This window comes from Mastigoproctus giganteus, chromosome 9 (genome assembly GCF_048544385.1).
Source record: "Mastigoproctus giganteus isolate SK-2022 chromosome 9, ASM4854438v1, whole genome shotgun sequence".
Lineage (NCBI taxonomy): Eukaryota > Metazoa > Arthropoda > Arachnida > Uropygi > Thelyphonidae > Mastigoproctus > Mastigoproctus giganteus.
This window is the reverse complement of record NC_143583.1, coordinates 126,958,725-126,978,026: the sequence shown is the minus strand read 5'-3', so window position 1 is coordinate 126,978,026 and position 19,302 is coordinate 126,958,725. Positions and strand designations below refer to the sequence as shown.

General features: G+C 36.0%; 1 protein-coding gene across 1 annotated transcript in view; it reads left to right on the top strand.

Moving 5' to 3' along the window:
* The window catches only part of LOC150080708 (uncharacterized), a 116,389-nt gene that overhangs the window by 84,229 nt on the left and 12,858 nt on the right, over positions 1-19,302 (top strand). Inside the window, exons 4-6 of the mRNA XM_090381355.1 lie at positions 11,820-11,912; positions 12,160-12,219; positions 16,090-16,173. Of these exons, the coding sequence (XP_090237481.1) occupies positions 11,862-11,912; positions 12,160-12,219; positions 16,090-16,173 (195 nt within the window). The 5' untranslated portion in view covers positions 11,820-11,861. The remainder of the gene's footprint in view (positions 1-11,819; positions 11,913-12,159; positions 12,220-16,089; positions 16,174-19,302) is intronic.

Genomic DNA, 19,302 nt, shown 5'->3' with positions numbered 1-19,302 from the left:
CAGGGTGCCTTTGGGCCGATTCATCTTTTACTTACATAAGCTGTAGTATAGTAAAATTATAATGATTTTACAAGTTTGTCAAAGCTGATCATACCAATTATTTACTTTTTTGCCCTCTCAAAGTTCCCTTGAGTAACTCTACAAGAAGCCATTCTCTTCTGTCACAACTGGAAGCACTTATTTCTGTAATTCAATTTTTATTCCTTCGATGAATGCTACAGGACTTACTTCAAATACTCAAAATATCTTTCTTTCAACGAAGCGTTGATACAGCAACAAGTAGATGTTGAACTGTGAACTGTATATTAGAGTGTGGACATTCTGGAGGATCGGTGGCTTTAAATAGATGCAGATGAGTTAGAAGGATGTGTCTTATCCATATTATAGCCGGTATAACTTCTTGTCTGTTATCTGTGATACTGGATTTCCACACTTTCAGGTTTTTCTTTATACGGAATAACTTGTTTTAAGTTTGGCTTTCCCGGATTTGTTGCCATTTTTTGTACATCTCTGCTTAATGATTGAATTGTAGTCTGAGAACTGTACATAGAAGGGAGGATCAATAGTGTTAATTTCAGTTTTGGCAGCTAGATCTCCACGCTTGTTTCCCAGAATACCGCTATGACCAGGGAGCCAGCAGAAAGTGATGATCTGGCTATTTCCACTTAATTTGGTTAGAATAGCCCAGATCTGTAAGAGTAATAGATTATTGTGTTTTTCTTCCACGTATGGCTTGAATTGCACTGATTGAATCGGTGTATATGATAATGTGTGGTATGGTTGTTGCCCACGCGAAATTTGTAGCTATAATAATTGAATTGCACAGAGTTCTGCACTGAACCTGATACATTTAAACGGAGGCACCTGAAGGCGTATTTCTGTTGATGGGTAGGCTCTGTAAAGGTTTCCTATTTTGGAGAGAAAAGCAGCTTCCAAGTCGTGTGATTCGGTTGTCCTTTGAGTTTCCCCGCATACCTTACCAGGAGAGTTTCTTTGAGTAAATGTAAGGGAAGTTCATTGGCTTCAGCATAAGGCTCTGGATTTGGAGATGCACGGTACGCACCGAGTGCAAGACGAAGGCCATATATTAAGATCACGCCATCGTAGTGTGCTTGGTCTAGCAGAGCTGTGGAGCCACAATCTAGTCGTGACCGTATTAGTGCACGGTACAGATGCAGCAATATAAATCGGTCGGCTCCCCATTTTGTCGCAGATAGTACTCTTAAGTTGTTTAGTTATTTTCAAACGTGCTATCCGGAGTTGGTTTTTTATAGGGTTGGCACGTGCATGGCTTATTTGCCATATGTATAGAATGAGAGCAGTTTTAAAGCGTACGACCCTTGGTACTTGACTTACGAATACGACTATATAACGTTTAATCATTTATGATATCGGTTATAAATACAAAATAAATGCAATATCAATATTAAATAAAATAAATAAACGATAATGTATTTATTTTTAATTTTTTAGTGTTACTATTACCATGGCTTAATGACATTTCATAGCCAGCCACCAGACTGTCACAAAGTTTGTTGCTTTGTTGAAGAAGATCGAAGATACTGCTGCTTCCAACAAGACGGTGCCACCTGACACACGGCAATTCGGCTGCCAGTACTTTGGAGGAATTTTTGACAAACTCATTATTTTAAAAGCATTATGGCCACCACGTTCCACGTGTCACCTTGAATTTGTTTTGTAGGAAACGTTAAAAGGAAAACTGTATCACAGAAAGCAGTCCAAATCGTAGACCCTATGGTCTATGTTTTGGGCAATAAACTGGACAGATGCGCTTTACTATGATAAACAGGGCAGATGCGTGCTTAAGGTGGTCGTTTTTGACACTTACTGTGATTAATATATACCGGTAGGAAAGCATTATTAAGTAAACCATTAAAGGGTTTATATATTTGCATTATCTTAACTCCAGCATATAGGATTCGCTTTAAATGGATAATAGTGTATTTTAACTTTGCAAACCGTTGTAAAAGTTATATTTGTTCCTGATCTAGTTAGGTATCACCTTTAATTACAATTATTCCTTTAATTTACAAGTGGATACTGTATTTAAGCATGCCTACATGAAACTAGGTTTTGTTAGGAGGCATAATGCTTAAGCATTATTTCGTATCCTTCGTTCCTTTGAGAACTCCAGTTCGGACATTGTTTGTCCAGTTTGATTGTTTATTATTCGATCCACATGTGGTAAACAGAGAATATATTCAAACTATATTTTTAAATAACGCTAGCGCTTGAAGGAAAGAATGTAGTCAAGTATGAATTCTCATTTGTGCTTGACAAGGACAATTCATCCGACGGTAGTTCAAGCATGAATAACAATCAATTCGATGGTAGTTCAAGTATGAATGGCGACTTTTCTTAAAACATTTTTAGCACCAATTATCAAATAATTTTTAAGAGGTATTAATTACCAAGTATTAATAATTTTTGATTTCTTAAAAGGTTCAGCGCCACCTTTCTGCTTGCTTCCAAATGCCTTTTGCGAAGAAACTTCGTGGCTGTTGCTGGAACTAAAATTGCACGGCTTTCATGACTTTTCCATTATTTAAAACAAAAAGTTTCCTCCTATGAGCTATTTGAATGGTTCCAACAAATGATAATCATTAGGTGTTCGGACCATTAAAATAGTTTTATATAATTCTTAAAACAGTTTCTAGAGCAGCATTTCTCATTTTAGATCTATTCCTCAAGTTATTCGTTGTCACTGAAGCTATGGTGAAACCTGGTATCATCTTGGTGGAAAGAGATGCTTTGGAGCAGCGTTGATCTCGATTTTATTTCCGACTTTATATTATCCTTCAACAACACGCAATAAGTCTTTGGCGCCGTAAGAAACAAGATAACACCATTCGCATCCCAGAAGATACAGTACTAGCGATTAACTTTTCGTGGAGAGAAAATAGTCGTAAATTTGTCTGAAGGTCGTTTTGTACCATTTGGACCACTTGTGTTTGTAATAAACTTCCTCGACCTTTATTCAAGTTTTAGGTCTCCATAAACTTTACAGCAGGAGTTAGTAATAGTAATAGTAGTGGCATGTGATGCACGAAAGCAAGCGTATGAGCTTATGCAGCGTCAGCCAAGAAAAAAAAAATCACACCATTCCGTCCAAATGCCTGTCCAGTTCCTCCTTAAATTTATTTAACCTATCAACTTACACAACGACAGATGGAAGTTTGTTCCAGCAATTAACCACCCGCTGGCTAAAGGCAAATTTCCGTAAATCTATTCTACATTTGTCCATTCTTAATTTGAATTTAAGCCCCCTTAGGTTCGTAATCTGAAAAAGTGGAAAGATCCCTTCAGAATTCAGCCTGCTCAAGCCATTCAAAGCCATATACACCTCAATCAGATCACCGCGCAGGTGACTAGTCTCCAGCCACTGCAATTTGCAGAGCTTAAGCCTCTCTTGGTAAGAGGATCCCTTCATTCCCCTCACCAATCTTGTTGCCCTTCTCAGAACACGCTCAAGCAAATCTATATCCTTCCTAAAATGAGACCTCTAGACATGTACGGAGTAATCAAGGCGCGGCCTGACCATTGCCTTATACAGAGGGACAATCACCTCCTTCTCCCTGCTAGCAAAATTCCTGTATATCATTGACAAAACCCTATGACCTGCCCTGGCAGCCTGTCTTCTTTGCTCAGAAAACTTCATATCTGACTGCACAATTACTCCCAGGTCTTTTTGTTTTCTACCACCTTAAGTGTAGTACCACACAGTTGGTACGTTTCTCTGGGGTTACTTCTACCCATATGCAGTACTTTGCATTTGTCAAGGTTAAACTTCAGTTGGCACTTCTTAGCCCATCTGCCCAAATTATCTAGATCCTGTTGCAATAGCACACTGCCATTACTGTCATTAACAAGCCAACCTTTGTATCATCTGCAAACTTCGACATTAAGCCTGATATACCTTCATCAATATCATTGATAAATATACAAAACAACAGTGGACCAAAAACCGATCCCTGTGGGACTCCACTAATAACATTAGTCCACGAAGAGCAGCACCCATTGATTACCACCCTCTGTCTTCTCCCACTTAACCATCCTTTTATCCATTGTAGCAACTTACCCTTAATACTATTCTGCTCCAATTTGTACAATAGTCTTCCATGCGCAACAGTGTCAAAAGCTTTCCTGAAATCCATGTATATGATATCAAAATTATTTTTTGCAGCCAGTTCCTTTGTAACTACATAATAATATCCTATCAAATTTGTCAGACAAGACTTTCCCTTAACACACCCATGCTGTGTCTGAATTATTGCTGCAGTCTTGTCTGCATGGTCCTGCAATGCATCTCTAACCAGTGACTCCATTATTTTACCCGGAACAGAAGTTAAACTAACTGGTCTGTAATTACTAATGTCACCCTTCGATCCCCCTTTGTGAATTGGGGATACATTTGCACATCTCCAGTCCATGGGGACCTCCCCTGAGTCCGAGGATGCTCTCATAATTATGGCTGAGGGTTTGCTTACTTCCGTTGCCGCTTCCTTTAATATAACTGGATAGATCCCATCCGCCCCAGGTGCCTTTCTTATGTTTAACTTCAACAATTTTTCCTCCACTTTGCTCTCAGTTATTACAAAAACATTACGCACCCTGCTACAATTTGATAACCTTCTGGTATTATCAAACCTTAATAACTCCTCATGTGTGAATATAAATGCAAAATACTCATTCAGTTTGTTTGCTATCTGAGCAGGATCATCAACAGTCGAACCATCGATGTCAAGTGGACCAGTCAGATTCATCCCCTTCCTTTTAGAGTTTATATAAGTAAAGAAATCCTTGCTGTTTTTCTTAGCATCTTTTGCCAAAGATTTCTCGTAATCTGCCTTCGCCTGCCTAACCTCCTTTGTGACCTGATTACAGACTAGCTTATATCTGCCATAGGCTTCTGAGTCGCTTGATAATTTATATGCATCCCATGCATTTTTCTTCTCTGTCACGAGTCTCATTAGTTCATTTGACAACCATTTAGGCCTAAATCCTGAACAATATTTCTTAATAGGTATGAAACCTTTAGTAGCATCCACGATCAATTCCTTGAATGCTTCCCACTTAGAATTTACTGTTGGTAACATCGTCATTTGAAAGGGAAGTTGCACTTCCCTTTCAGATATGATACTGAGTACTGCTTAAGATTGTCTTACCATGCCTACTTTAAGCGTTACATTTCCATCCGATGATTTCACCATAGTTACTTCGCATCCTGATCGTGTTTTAAATAAGATGGTAATAAAAATTCTCATTCATACTTGAAGCACTTTCTTACAACACAATTAAAGATTTAAAATACGTTTAATGTATAAAATATTTTACCTTTTTTTTAAGAATTTACATTTTTAAAAGAATACAGTTTCAATGGTATTAGAGAAATTTCTATAAATAAAAACACAAAAAATTATTTTATTCGGAGTAAAAATTATCCACAGCACTGGTTCCCATTAGGACAGGTGGCGTTTTTAAGAGGAGTTATTAAGATTTAAGACGTTAGGTTACTTTCCTAGGAATGTCCACTGTATATTTACGTCTCTGCCAGGACTAGATGGAGCAAACAAGGATAACAAGCAAACGTGACACATTTATGCTGAAATGCCTTAAGTGAAATATCATAAACATTGATGAGATGCATGAAAAATAAACGAATTGATTCATAAAAGTTCTTTGGTGACGCGTCATGGCTGTTTTCCCTTTCTGGAAATCGCCAAATTTTATTGCTCTTTTCGTTATTATGACGTTTTTGTCAGATGTGCAAGTGACAACACGAATTGATGCATCCAACGACCTGTCTGCAGAAAAGCACAACCTATTTCAGAACGCAATTGCGTCGTAAAAGTTAACTTGTGGGAAATTACTTTCTTCGCTTGGAATTGAAGATTTAAGAAGTTGGGTTACGTTTCTAGGAATATCCAGTGTGAATGCAGTCTGAATGAAAGCGACATTCCTTTTTCTTCCTTACTGAGAACGTCATATCCGGTGTCAATAAAAGAGGGATTTTGACATCAGCAAGGCTGGTGAGAGGATAAACAATTCGATGTTATGACTCCTCAGATACTTTGTTCATAAGTAGGACAGTTTTTATGGATAAGTTGTTGGCAGAAATGGATTTTTCAGTAATGTATTTTATTTTGCGATATATTTATGTACAGTTATCATCTGAAATGGTTACTAGGACCAATCTCTCAGTCGATGAACAAACCAAATATTGTTAGGAATTTTACAAATTTCCTAATAATAATCTTAAGATATTGAAGGATTTTCATTTCAGTTTGGCGTTAAGATATTGAAGGATTTTCATTTCAGTTTGGCGTTTTTTTCCTCTGGCTTTGAAGACGGTATCCTTATCAGCAATACACCAAAGGTACTGTAATATGCATTGCAGGTGCATCTAATTGCACGAAGACTTTTATTTGGCGCAATTTCTGTTTCAGCTAGTTTTATGCATTCATATTCAATGCACAAGCAAGAAATATGAAACTAAATTAAATCTACGCTGTTTAAATTGTGTGAATTTATATGTAAGAGGATTTTAACATCGCATTTGACCCATGTTTAAACCATAATGTACTTAAACCTAACACTCCACAATTACATAACTAATCTACTCCTTATTCTTACACCGAATTCTTTGTCCACACCCGTGACTAAAATGCTGCAGCTGACTGTAAACTTCCAAACAGTTCGCCCTAATTACACATAATTGCTTTGGTTCCTCATTCCATCTGGAGGTGGGGGGGGGGTACTTTTCTTGGTAGTAATATTCTGCTCATTTTCATAATCCTTTCATTGAAGTTTCGCTCGGATTTAATTTCACGGCTTACGTATTTTAAATGGAGTACCATCACATTGTGAGATATCCGCCTTTAGAGATAATTACAAAGAAGAAAATCCGTTCCTTCATACAGTAGTATGAGTAAACCACCGTGCTCAGTTAGAAATTCAAAGTTCTTATACATACCGTAATAAGGCTCGGCAATTCTCTTTAAAAATAAGAATTTATAATGTATAACTACTCTAGCCACTTGTCACCCATTGAAGAGTTGTAAGTTCAATAGCAATTCCTTCCACCTGGCAGGAGAATTTCTTAATGGTCTGTTCTCTCTGACATACCCTAAAATGATTACCTGTTAGATCTCTGCATAAATCCTCTCAATACCATCCCCGAGAGCTACTTCAACACTTCTCGATAACCTAAATATGTTTTAGCTAGCTCTCTACGCCCTTGTGAAAAAGACCTGAATTCGAATCCAGTCGATGACGTTAGGAATTTTTATGGGCCTTTTTCACAATGTGGCTGAGTTAATCGGTCTCAGGCAAGGGTGACATGGTTTTTCCCTCCCGGAAATGATTTTTCCTGCAGCAAACACATAATTTTCCAATTTATTCATTTGACTTCGATTCACTTCGACCTGGAATGTGGGGATATCAAAAAAGACCGCGCCTTCTAGGAAAATATTCAAACCTTATGTAACAATGATAATATTACAAAAAAAGGTTGGTTGTCAGTACCCCATAACACGTGTTGCAAGCTCCCATTGACAATACGCTTCGTTATCACCACGGTAGCAAAATTTGCAAAGGAAATTTAAACGTACGGTACACTCACGAAGAGGACATATTGCATTTTTTAATTTATGAATTGGAGATACAGGAATGGCGTTGATTAAAAACAAGGGCAATGAGGACTTCGCATGAAGCAGGCGCTAGAGACAGTGAGACACGTTCAAGTTGCTCAACAGAGAAGTTGTCAGTGAATTTTTACGACTGTGATCGACAACTTCAGATGAGATAGCGTTCCCTAAAGAAAAAATATATCGCCTCCACTGCTTGTTAGCGAAATTGTAAAAAACGCCAATTAGCTACAGAGATTCGCAGGAAAGCTTGTTGTATCTCTTTGGAGTGGTTCTATCACCTTTCTTATGGATTGGAAAAAAATAACAAGAATATAAGTGGCTTAAATGCGTAAAAAAAGCACGGACCTCGTATGGCCAATGAAAAATGACTTGCATTTACTTTTTTGCGCAAAAAATTTTGTTTCAAGAGGTTTAAGATATATCGAGGGAGCTGGGATGGCTAAAAGTGGATCCATATTTCATCCGTGCAAAATGACAATTTAAAATTCGGGCGAAATCTAAAAACGGGGATAACTGAAGGCAGCCGCAGAATATGAAGTACAGTAGACTCCATTTCACAAAATGTCCTGCATATCTTAGCGGGAGAATTCTATTTCAAGCCAAATTTCCCCTGTAGGGATTTATTAGCTTATTTTAATGGCTCTATGAATAAAACACATGATGTATTTAAATTCCGAAGTTCCGCAGCTCTCGTAAGGTTTCTTTCGATTCATGAAAATTTAAACTAAATGCTGAATATCATATTTCATCTTATTTCAAGGTATTTGAATATCTTATGTTATCTCATGGCAGAAGCTGCCATACGATGTTTTTTTATTTTATTTAAATCTGAAATAGTTTCCACTTAGAAAGCGAGTGGGTTTAGAAATACTAAATACTAAAATACTCAACATTACCGTTTCGATAGCATTTCTTTCTCGAATTTGTTCTAAATCAAGTTGACTTGAAATTTGTGCATTTACGAGGTATAATGCTAAAATGGAAAAAGAACTAATATCATGTTATTCATAACTTATATATTACCAGGCCACTTTATTAGAACCGGTGAAGGCTGCACATGGTAGCCTGTTTATGCAAATCTAGGCAAATTAATCTTGGTAAAGACACCATTCTCCCTCTCGATTAAGTCTTCATTTTGTTCTGGTGGTGGGTCTTGAGTGCTACAAAAAACCCCTACTGAGAACTATTCTGACAGTAAGCAGCTACTTGTCGAGACACCCCTAGCCGAACAGTTCTCTGTGGGGTAGGAATCAGACTAAGAGAAATAAGAGAAAAACCTGGGAGATACAAATCACTGAAAATGGTGAACAAAGAGGACATATTGCGTTTATGACTGAATTAGTCGTTAGTAGTTATAACTGAATTAGTCGGTCCGATTTGCGTTTTTTAGCACCGATGGATGAGTGCCCACATAAGGAGAAAACCCAGACACTGCGTTAGAACTATTCCGTTGTGTACCGACAGCACAGGCTACTGGAGGAGGTGTAATGGGGGAGAGACGTGGTTTCATAGCATACACTCTCTTTTTTTCCCTCAGAGGGTAATTGAAAAGAGCATATTGAAACATCTTTGTGAATCAGGTAATGCTACACGTTTACTCCTATGGTCAGGGGTACATTCAAGAAATGGAACCATCCACCAGGCTAAATGTGTGAAAGAGTAGTTTTGTTCGCAAGGAAAACCTCTGCTCTGTACAGCCAAACGCTCGGATCTCTATCTCATTCAGCATATGCAGAATGAACTAGAAAGGCCTGTAAGTCAGCACAATTCTCTGTCCACTCTACGTCATTCCAGGAGAGGGCAGCCAAATGTGTTGGTTGAAATCTAGTGACTAGGACAGTAATTACAACAGCCGTTCTTCCACCCCATATGGTTCAATTACCGTCTATAGGGAGAATTTCTTTGAAATCGTAGTGGAAGTAGTTGGTCTCGGGTTCCAACTTAGATTTCCAAAAAAATACACGCAAATTACAGACAATATATTGACAATATTAATAGCCCTTCTTCCTTTAGCGAAAAATTCTGAACAATCCAACCAAGATAAACCTGGATCATTGTGTTTCTAAAGAACTTTCCATTGATTACTTATTAAAACCCCTGTAAATTTCACCTTGGTAGACTAAATAAAAACTTACAATGGATGAAAATTGAAAATTAAAATTTAAAATTTTATCACATTCGTGGGCAAGTACTTTCTACCAACGAGCTTGACAGCTGGTCGCTACCTGTTATCGGGAGATAACTGATGGAGACCTCCTGACAAACAACAGCGAAAGAAAAATATCTCTAACAATAGCTATGTTAATGTTCAAAGAGTACGCTGAATTAACAAATCTTTGATTATTTTTACTTTAAAATAAATTTGTGCTCTGTTTAAGGAGCCATCCCGTAGCGGAGTGAATTCATTTGATGTTTATTTTATTTATTTATTTTTTTATCAAGCAGGATTGCACTGCAAGAATACAGTATATGCAGAACATTCAGTATTAAAATCTAAGTGGTTCATACGAGGCAAACATAATCTGTCGCTTTTAATAAAGTACAGGATGGTTACGAAGTCGTTTCCCACTTTAAATAATAATAATAATAACTCAAAAACTTCAGATCTTATAGAATAGAAATTCACTTTTTTGATAGTAATCATTATGTGTGGGAGTTTTTTTTTTTAAACAATACAAATTATTTCGAAATTTGACCACGAGTGGCTAAGCGATTTATGCACTCCAATTAACAAATTAACTTTTGCGTTCGTTAAAAAAGAAGAATGACTATGTGATCGGATAAGACCATCGTGGTCTTATTCTTTGTTGTCAAGACAAAACTTGACGCTGCAGTAACTTAAGTAAACAAGTTTTGTCAAGTTCGTTTTAAAACGCTGCCTAAAGATAAAGTACCCTCGTGGATATAATCATCATTCCCACACCGGGTGGATTCTTATGTTTTTCACAATATGACTGAATTAGTCGGTCTCAGGCGAGGGTTGCGTGGTTTATTCTCCAGGAAGTTAGGGTTTTTCGTCCAACAAACAGGCAAATCGACCATAGAATACGCGCAATTTCACAGATTAAACATATTGACGTCACATAGTTGCTTTGGTTAACACAAGAAGATAGAGAAGATAACTTTTAATTATAAACTTTGTTACAAGGATGGCGATAGCATTATTGCATCCCTCCCCAGAGCGTCTCAAAGAGATAAGAATGTCTCAAGGCCTCCTTGTTCAAGGAGAATGGTATTAAATTTTGTAAGGCGTTTGGAAGAAGGCTACTTCACTCTTAAATCTAGAAGTGGTCGTCCGCCAGCATCATAAGTGATTCAAAGAGCTGACGAGGGCAACAACTCTTCCAGCTTTGGAAGACACAATTAGTCAGAAATTTTGAAGGCACCCGTGGAATACATACGAGTAATGTCCGGTCTTGATTGCTTTTTAGAAAATGACGGTGGACAGTGGAGACTGATGGTTAATACAGATTGGTGAAATTTTTATTTTTGTGTTTATTTTCCGAACTAATTTTTAAATGTTTAAAAAACTTTCTCACGTGCTGATTACAATTCAAAGAAGGGGAAAAAATACGTTTTTGAAGTTGTTATTTTTTATAAGTTTGAAAGGATTTTATATTAATAAATTCCAAGCGATTACGCCACATTAAAGATCCTCTGTACAATTGATTTTCTGATTGCCAGTCCTTTATGTTCTCAACCAGAAATAGCAGCTTTGAAAGCAGTGTAGCGTGGCGTATAACTGTTCAGTCAATTGTAAACAAGTTCTGCCACAATGGAATTCTGCTAATTAGCAAACAGAAACCCGTCATTATGATATTTGAGTTTACCAGCAGGAAAATAAATATCAATTATGCAGTTATCATCAACGCATGCATCAACATAGCAGAATGGATGTTTACATTGAAAACCACTACTCTGGCTTGTTAAAAACAGCCAAAAAAAATCTACAAAACAGCATGAAAGTATTAAGAGAAGGGCGTTACAGAGAATCAGTGTTCACGCTATGCCGCTAGAATTTTGATCTTTTTCTTGTATCGTATCGAATCTACAAAAGTCGATATTACCCAGAGAAGGGCGTCTTACTGCGTCCTGTAATATGCTATTGCCTGATCCGAAGTGATTTATATCTTTTCTCTTCTTCTTTAGGACAACAGACTTCTGCTTTTACCGTGGATAATATCTATCTCTATGACGACGCCACTCGACATCGTGCTTTCATTTTATCTCATCCTGGATGCTGTAAGTATCTTCTCCTAGCGTCTACGCATACATTTAATTTTTTTTCTCCCAAAGAAACCCACTAAGGATTGAATTAAATTGCTAGATCATTCGCATTTTAATACCCTCAAACGTAACTAGGAGAGACTGAATGCTATTTTGAATGCCTTAGTGTTGTTTAACGCCCACTGGGAGGCATCTTTAGAGAGTAAAAGAGAATTTTAGTGACATTATATGACATTATACTATATCTTTTCATATTTTGTAGGCGGCCGATCCTTTCCTTGGAGTTTTATTTGCTATTGACGTCTTCATCTGCGCTCTTAATGTAAGTTGAAGTTTTCTGAGGAAAAAACGAAGTGCTTTTCTTGTAATGAATATTTATATTAATTAAGCGGTATCAGTACTCGAACAGAATAACAAAATCACCCATAATAATTATTCTATGATTTAGAGCTATATTTATTTTAGATGAGAGACATATTCGTAGTGTAGGTTGCAATAAACCCATTATCATCTCATATTACTCTTAAAAGTATTGCTTGACTTACTTGATCCGATCGATGTGTGAGGGGAGTGTGTAAATTAATCTATTTTAATTTAGCGTAATCTCAGTATTGTGGACAGTAGTAAGGCCCACAATCTACCTGACTGAACTAGTGAACAATGAGGGTTCTTTTTCTTTCTTTCAATGCATATATAGGGAAAAATGTCTCTATCCCATGAGCAAATTGAGTACACAACATTTAAAACAAAACATCAATTATACAAAATAATACTTCCCATACCCTTTTCTCTCATTCATTAAATAATTACAGTAGAAATAACTTAATTTCATTGTGAGGGTATGCAATTCCATGCAAAAAAAAGTATAGGATAACTTATCTTTCAGTTAGACTGAGCATTGTGATATTTATTTTTCATTTTTTCGAGGTTCAATATTATTCTTAGATCGTACTCAACCAACCAGATTTTTCAGGATTACAGTCAAAGTACTGTAGTTTAACAGCTCGAGTTACAAGAACTGGTTGCTGTACAAGTAGGGCATAGACTCAATTGGGAATGGGATGTGGTCCTCATTCATCGATGTGTTTCTTTCCATGCCTCATTAATTTAATAAGGGATCCAAAAGCCGAAGTGAACTTCACTTTCAGATTTGTTTTATTTATTTTTAATTTAATTTTAAGCTTGTCACTGTACAAATTCCACTTTAAATCATATCTATAAGATCCAGATACCGTTTGGTAAAAGTTGAGTGCCACAAGTTTTACCATACATAACCCCATTATACCCTTTGTCAACATTTAATCATTATTTAGAAAATTAGTTGGCATAGCTTAACCTTACCTTAAGGCCTTGCTTGGCCTTAAATTTCGACCTCGGCACTCAGAACCGGAATTAAGTATAAGCTAAATACTCTTTAGTTTATAATCCAATGTATTGGGGTTTTCTCGTTTCTTTTTATGAATAAAAATGTATAATTACAATTACATATATATTGTGGCTTCACCATATGCTTTAGATTAGTCTCATAGAGTCTAAATCCTGTCCAGTCTGCACCAAATGATTTGCTCACCTTCTCGCCATTATAAAAGGATTACAGAAAAATCGCTAACTGTGATTTTATGGGCATGGGAATATTGCAACGTGTACAGTATGATTCAAAATTAAACAAATAATTACATCCATTCTCTCTCTCTCTCTGTTTCTCTTCTTAAACAGCATCATAACGTCAAAGGGTGTTTGCAGCCTGTGACGAGCATTCTTCAGAATGGCTATTCCTTCTGTCCATATTTTATTTCTGTAAACTTGAAAAATTTCCGATTTCTTTTCCACTAAATATGTTTGAATGTTCCCCAATTCTCCAGAGTATCACCAATGACGGACAAACTTTTCTGCAATTTTCATTTCTTGTACGAAATACGACTCCCAACGATGCTAGTTGGGAGTCGTATTTCGTACAAGGAATTAACACATGAAAATAGTTTAGCACATTTCTTCCAATAATCCGCACTAATGTACGCAGTGGCTTTGTCTACAGTCACCACATATCGCCCTATTGCACATTTCAAGGGCAGAAAGTTTACATTTTAAAATAATGTAGATTATGCAGTGTTTTGCCTGAACGGAAGGATAATGCGCTGAGGAAGGTGGATGAGAGGGTTGCATTTTTTTTTTCACTACCAGAAATCTGGATTTTCATCTAGCAAAGCAGACAAACCGATCACAGATTAAACTAACACCTCATGGCCTTGGTTTATTCTATTTTCGGTTTTGGAGCAAATTCTGAAACAAGCTGGTCAAGACTCATAATTACATACCCACACAAAAGTTTGGTACCCTAAAAGATTGGCACGAATGAATTTACAATGACAATACAGTACATTGCTTCACCGTGCAAATAATAATGGCAAAAACATAATACCGTAATTTGCATCGCACACTTTATCCAGTTACGTAAGGAGAGCTAATTCTCTAAAAAAGGGATTGGGGAATATTAGCATCACTCATTTCAGTGTTTATAAATAGCTTTCATGCGGAGTAAGAGGGTAAGGAATAATTTTCGCACGTTAATGAGAAAAACAAGGAAAAGTGTTGATACCATTCCAAGATACAATATCTATGAAGTTCTCTACAAAATGAAGGATGCAGTAATAAGGAAATGTCAGAAAAACTGCGAAATGTGGACAAAAAGCTTCACAGAGGACACCTTACTCTCTCTCACTCTCTCTCTCTCTCTCTCTCTCTCTCTCTCTCTCTCTCTCTCTCTCTCTCACACACACACACACATACACATATACCTTGTGAAGACATCTTACGTAACTTACGTCATCAAACATGATTTAACGTATCTATTGAGTCAGTACAAGACTGGAAGTCACTCGCATTGGTTGTTGTAAGTTCAAGTACTGATAAGAATAGGCTATGTGTTGCACAGGTATAGAAGCTTGTAGAACCCAAGAATAATCTTCTGTTAATTTCACAAATGAATAAAAGAACGTTCTTTCCTTTTTTGAAAGAAAAAGAAAAGAACGTTTATAGTACGCAAAATCGAATTCAAATGAGAGTCGATTTTGTATACTGCAGACGCAATATTCCAATATTGGTTTGTTGTTCTCGGGAAGAGAACCCTGTCTTTAGTAAGGGATAGAAGCCTCTAACAGAAGTTATGATGGAGGAAGTCTCATATTATACAGCTAAATGCATCTATTCTTTCACAGCATTATGAATAGCAATCAGTGCGAAGAATCAGAAAGGATTTGACACGATTTTCCACTTTGTCGTGCCTTTTTTGCAATACCACTATTGCTTTGTCACATTTCATACATTTTTTTCGGTATTGCGGATGTGAACTTTATTTGCATATCTTCATCATATATTTGCCACGATTTGTTTTTGTTAAACCTTTTTTTCGTTATTTAAAAGTAGAAATTGTTTAATGTTATATTTAACAGTTTATAGTTTGAGCATACGGTAAGAGTGCTGCTGAATTTTTGCACAGATGTTTAACGGGTGAAGAAATAAAACTATTTGGGTAAAACCATCAGTTGGTGACCAAACGTAAGGATTAGTCTCGTTCCTTTTTTGAACTACGACACACAAAAAAGAAAGATATTCGATTAAACTTTGCAGGTCAAGATTTTGTTTTTCCTTATTTCTAATAAATGATGTTTTTTTATCCATATTATAATGGCAATACTACACTTATGAAACGCTTGTTTAGGGATTATACAAAGATTTTAATTTAATCATATTTTAGTAAGTTTTCTTTTTAGATTTATTACGTAACTTTTGTGTTCTGTTACTGCACTAACAGAATACAAATCATGTATAACACAGTGTGACATAAAATTCAGTTGACAAATGAGGAAAAACCCTTAACTAAAATGTCTATTTTTGACTTTGAGGGGGTGATACTCGAAATGTTTCAGCTGTATTCGGCTTTTTGGTTTTCATTTAAAAATTTTGAACATCTCCAGTGATTCGAAAAAATAAATGTTTCGACAAAAGTTGTTTTTCCTTACTTCTCATTGGTTTTTTCCTCTTCTGAGTCACACTGTGTAATGCTTGAAGTTGTCCCTGTTTAATTACTAAGAATTCATTCCCTTAAAGATATTTTAACTCGATGAACGGAACCAATATTTAGTTGTGAATGATGTAAGGAGGACAGTGTGATGTTGATTCCTATGTGACGTAGGTTTACTGCATGCTCTGTGTGGTGTCGCAATACCAGGAGTACACAGCAAGTCGAGCTCGACGTGGACATGCCATCGGAGAACAGGTATGTGAGTTTTACTTCCTTGGACTCTGTGTAATATTTATCATTTGCCTAATCAAACAACTCCAACAGACTTTTCACAGTGACATTTTAGAATTCCTCTGTTAAAAGGGTATGGATATTTAGAGTCCTCTGTCAGAATAAAACAGTGTGACAATCACGGTTTATTACACTAAACTATAAAGTCTAATCAATTTACATTGAATTGTAACCTGAAATTTACGCTGAACAAAAGTTGAATTTCGTTTAGGTTCTGTTATCCCTAATTCTGAAACCATTGAATGGATGGGTAGAAGGGATTGTTGCGTCTGATTTGACCCCTTTCTGATGAACTAAATAGCAATTTTTCTGAAGAGAGATAGATTGTAACTAAGCCAACAGATTTCGACTTCTGGAACATGCTCTCATGTTCCAAAATTGTCATGAAGTTCGAAAACTGAACAGAGCGATTATTTTTCCAATGAATACGTCCTCTATAACTTTTCATTTTCCTCTTTATTCAAATATCGGATATCAAATGAATTATCTCAATTAATTTGAAATTCGATATTTTAAAATGTATTTGCAAAACGTTTATTTATATTAGAGATGATGATCACAAAATAGAATTTGTATCAATTGTATTCCCAATACTGAGACCATTAAGAATGGTAATGAGGTACTCTTGATAATAGTGATAATAATGAGGCACTCTTCTACAAAAGTTTAATATTCTACATGAGAGGAATATAAAAAATAAATTATCTTAATTTAACATAAAAACTAATCCACTGCCTAATAATCCTAATGAAGAAGTTAAATGAGTGAGTCATTTCCATCTAGAGTTTTAATTAATTAATTAAGCTCAGTTAATGGGCTAAAAAACTCCTGATTATTTATTTAATTTTTCTTGGGTTCTCTTTGCTAAACTTATTTTTAATGTTATAGTATCATCTGTTAAGAGGCAGTAAATGAAACTACTTTTTGTACCTTTCTCTTTGATCACAAAGTGTTCAAATAGAAGGAATATTTTTACGTGAAACTTCTACATTATAATGTTAAAATTAATTATTATTTTTAAAACCAGAATGAATTCATCTGGGAATTACATAGCATGCACTTTAGACTTTTTTCCCTTTTCCTCAGACTGCAATTCTCTTTCTTTCTGCGTGCTTTTATAATTCAAATTAATTTTTCGTCCATTTTCGACGCTAATTAAATCTTATCAATCTTACAAAGGACTTATAGCAATTTCCGTAATTAAGTCATCGACGTAGAATTCAAAACTATTGTCTTCAAAGTACACTTTGGTAGGCAAAAGCTGGAATAAATTTTATACGAGACATAAATGAATAACTGCCCATAGATATAATTTACCATTGTCAACAGAACTGAAACATATTGTCTTTCAGCTAGAAGCCAGTTCAAATGTTCATCAATGAGCTCCACAAACAGTTCTGATGCAATCAGTGCTACACGTAGGAATGAGGAAAGCTACTGTAAGCAGTGTAATGTATCTCTCTGTTAAGTATGATGACCATATAATGTTGGAGCTGGATTTCCCTGTATCTAAATTATCGTATATCCTTTCACTGGCAAATATTAACGTGCTCCATCCAAAGATATAGTCCGAGCGTCAGGTTCTGTGAAGAAATCTGACACTCGGACTGGTTTATCATAACCTCCAAATGATTAGCCACGCCAGCTTCCTCCAGATTTGCTTTAGATGGCGCTTCACTATTTTATCTTCCCATACATAGTGACAGAAACCTACATTTGGCCATCTATCGACAGTATATAATTACTGTAATATTTACCTTGTTTATTTTATTTTATTTTATTTTATTTTATTAACTCTGTGATCATCGAAAGGTGTGACCAAGTTAACGACTTAGGGATTCTCTTTTCCAGCAGTGCTAAATTCGATGCCCATGTCCTTAAAATCACCAGCAAAGCATTCAAAACACTGGGATTCATCAAACGGAACACATACAAGTTCAAAAACTACAGATATGCGGTTATCCTTTATAAAACTATTGTACTGCCAATCCTTGAATTCAGTTCCCCCATCTGGAATCCTCACACAAAGACTTTAACTAACAAAATTGAAGCAGTCCAAAAAAACTTTATCCGTTACCTTACGTACCGCAATCCTCTATTCTATCACTCAGTGTATTATGAATCGCTGTGTGATTACTTTCATCTAAGGCCTCTGTGCACTAGAAGAGTTACTGCTGACATCGCCCTCCTAGCCAAAGTAATCACTGGAATTTATGAAGCATCTGATATCCTGAGTAAAATAAACTTCAATGCTCCCTGTAGACAAGTCAGGAACCTTACACCGTTTCGCCTTGACTCTGCCAACACGGACTTAATGAAGTTCAGTCCACTGAACAGAATCAGCAAATCAGCAAATGACTCTCGCATTGACTTCTTTGACAACTCCCAATCACTGATGAACTCCATCCACAAGTTTGCCTCTTCACTTAAACTGCAAAGTGACTAGCTCACATCTAATTATTGTAGCTTATTATTTGTTATATTATTTTTCTATTCTCTAACGGATTAATTATTACTTGTTTTACCGGTAACTTAACTTAATACAATCCTCTTTTGTACATATGCTTTATTGTTTGAATTTGTATCAATGTTTATCGTCCTGTAGGATTTCACATTATTGTTATTATGTTTATTGATCTGATCTCAGATACACTGTTAATGGTTACCTGTTGTGTATCTTTTTATTAATAAAATAAAAATAAAATAAAATAAAATAAAATAAAATTAGACCAACTGTTAGTTTTTGTTAATGAACAGAAAGTTTTCATAAATCAAAGAAAACCTAGCACTATACGATCGCCTTATAAGATATAAAGACGTATTTGGTAATTGCATCTTACGGGAGGGGTTCGTTAAATGAACTAGGTTGTCTAAATATTGCAGCCCACAAAATAACAAAAGAGAATGAGAAAGTGATTCTACTTTTCATCATTTTGGAAATCCAAAAGAACGTTAGCTATTTTATAATTTCGAAGTATTAAGGTATATACAGGGTGTTTCAGTTAAACGTTTCAGAACTTCTAAGAGGGGTAGGGTACATCCTGACAACTCGAAATCATATAGCAATGTGGGGTCGGAAATGCTTTCCTGAAG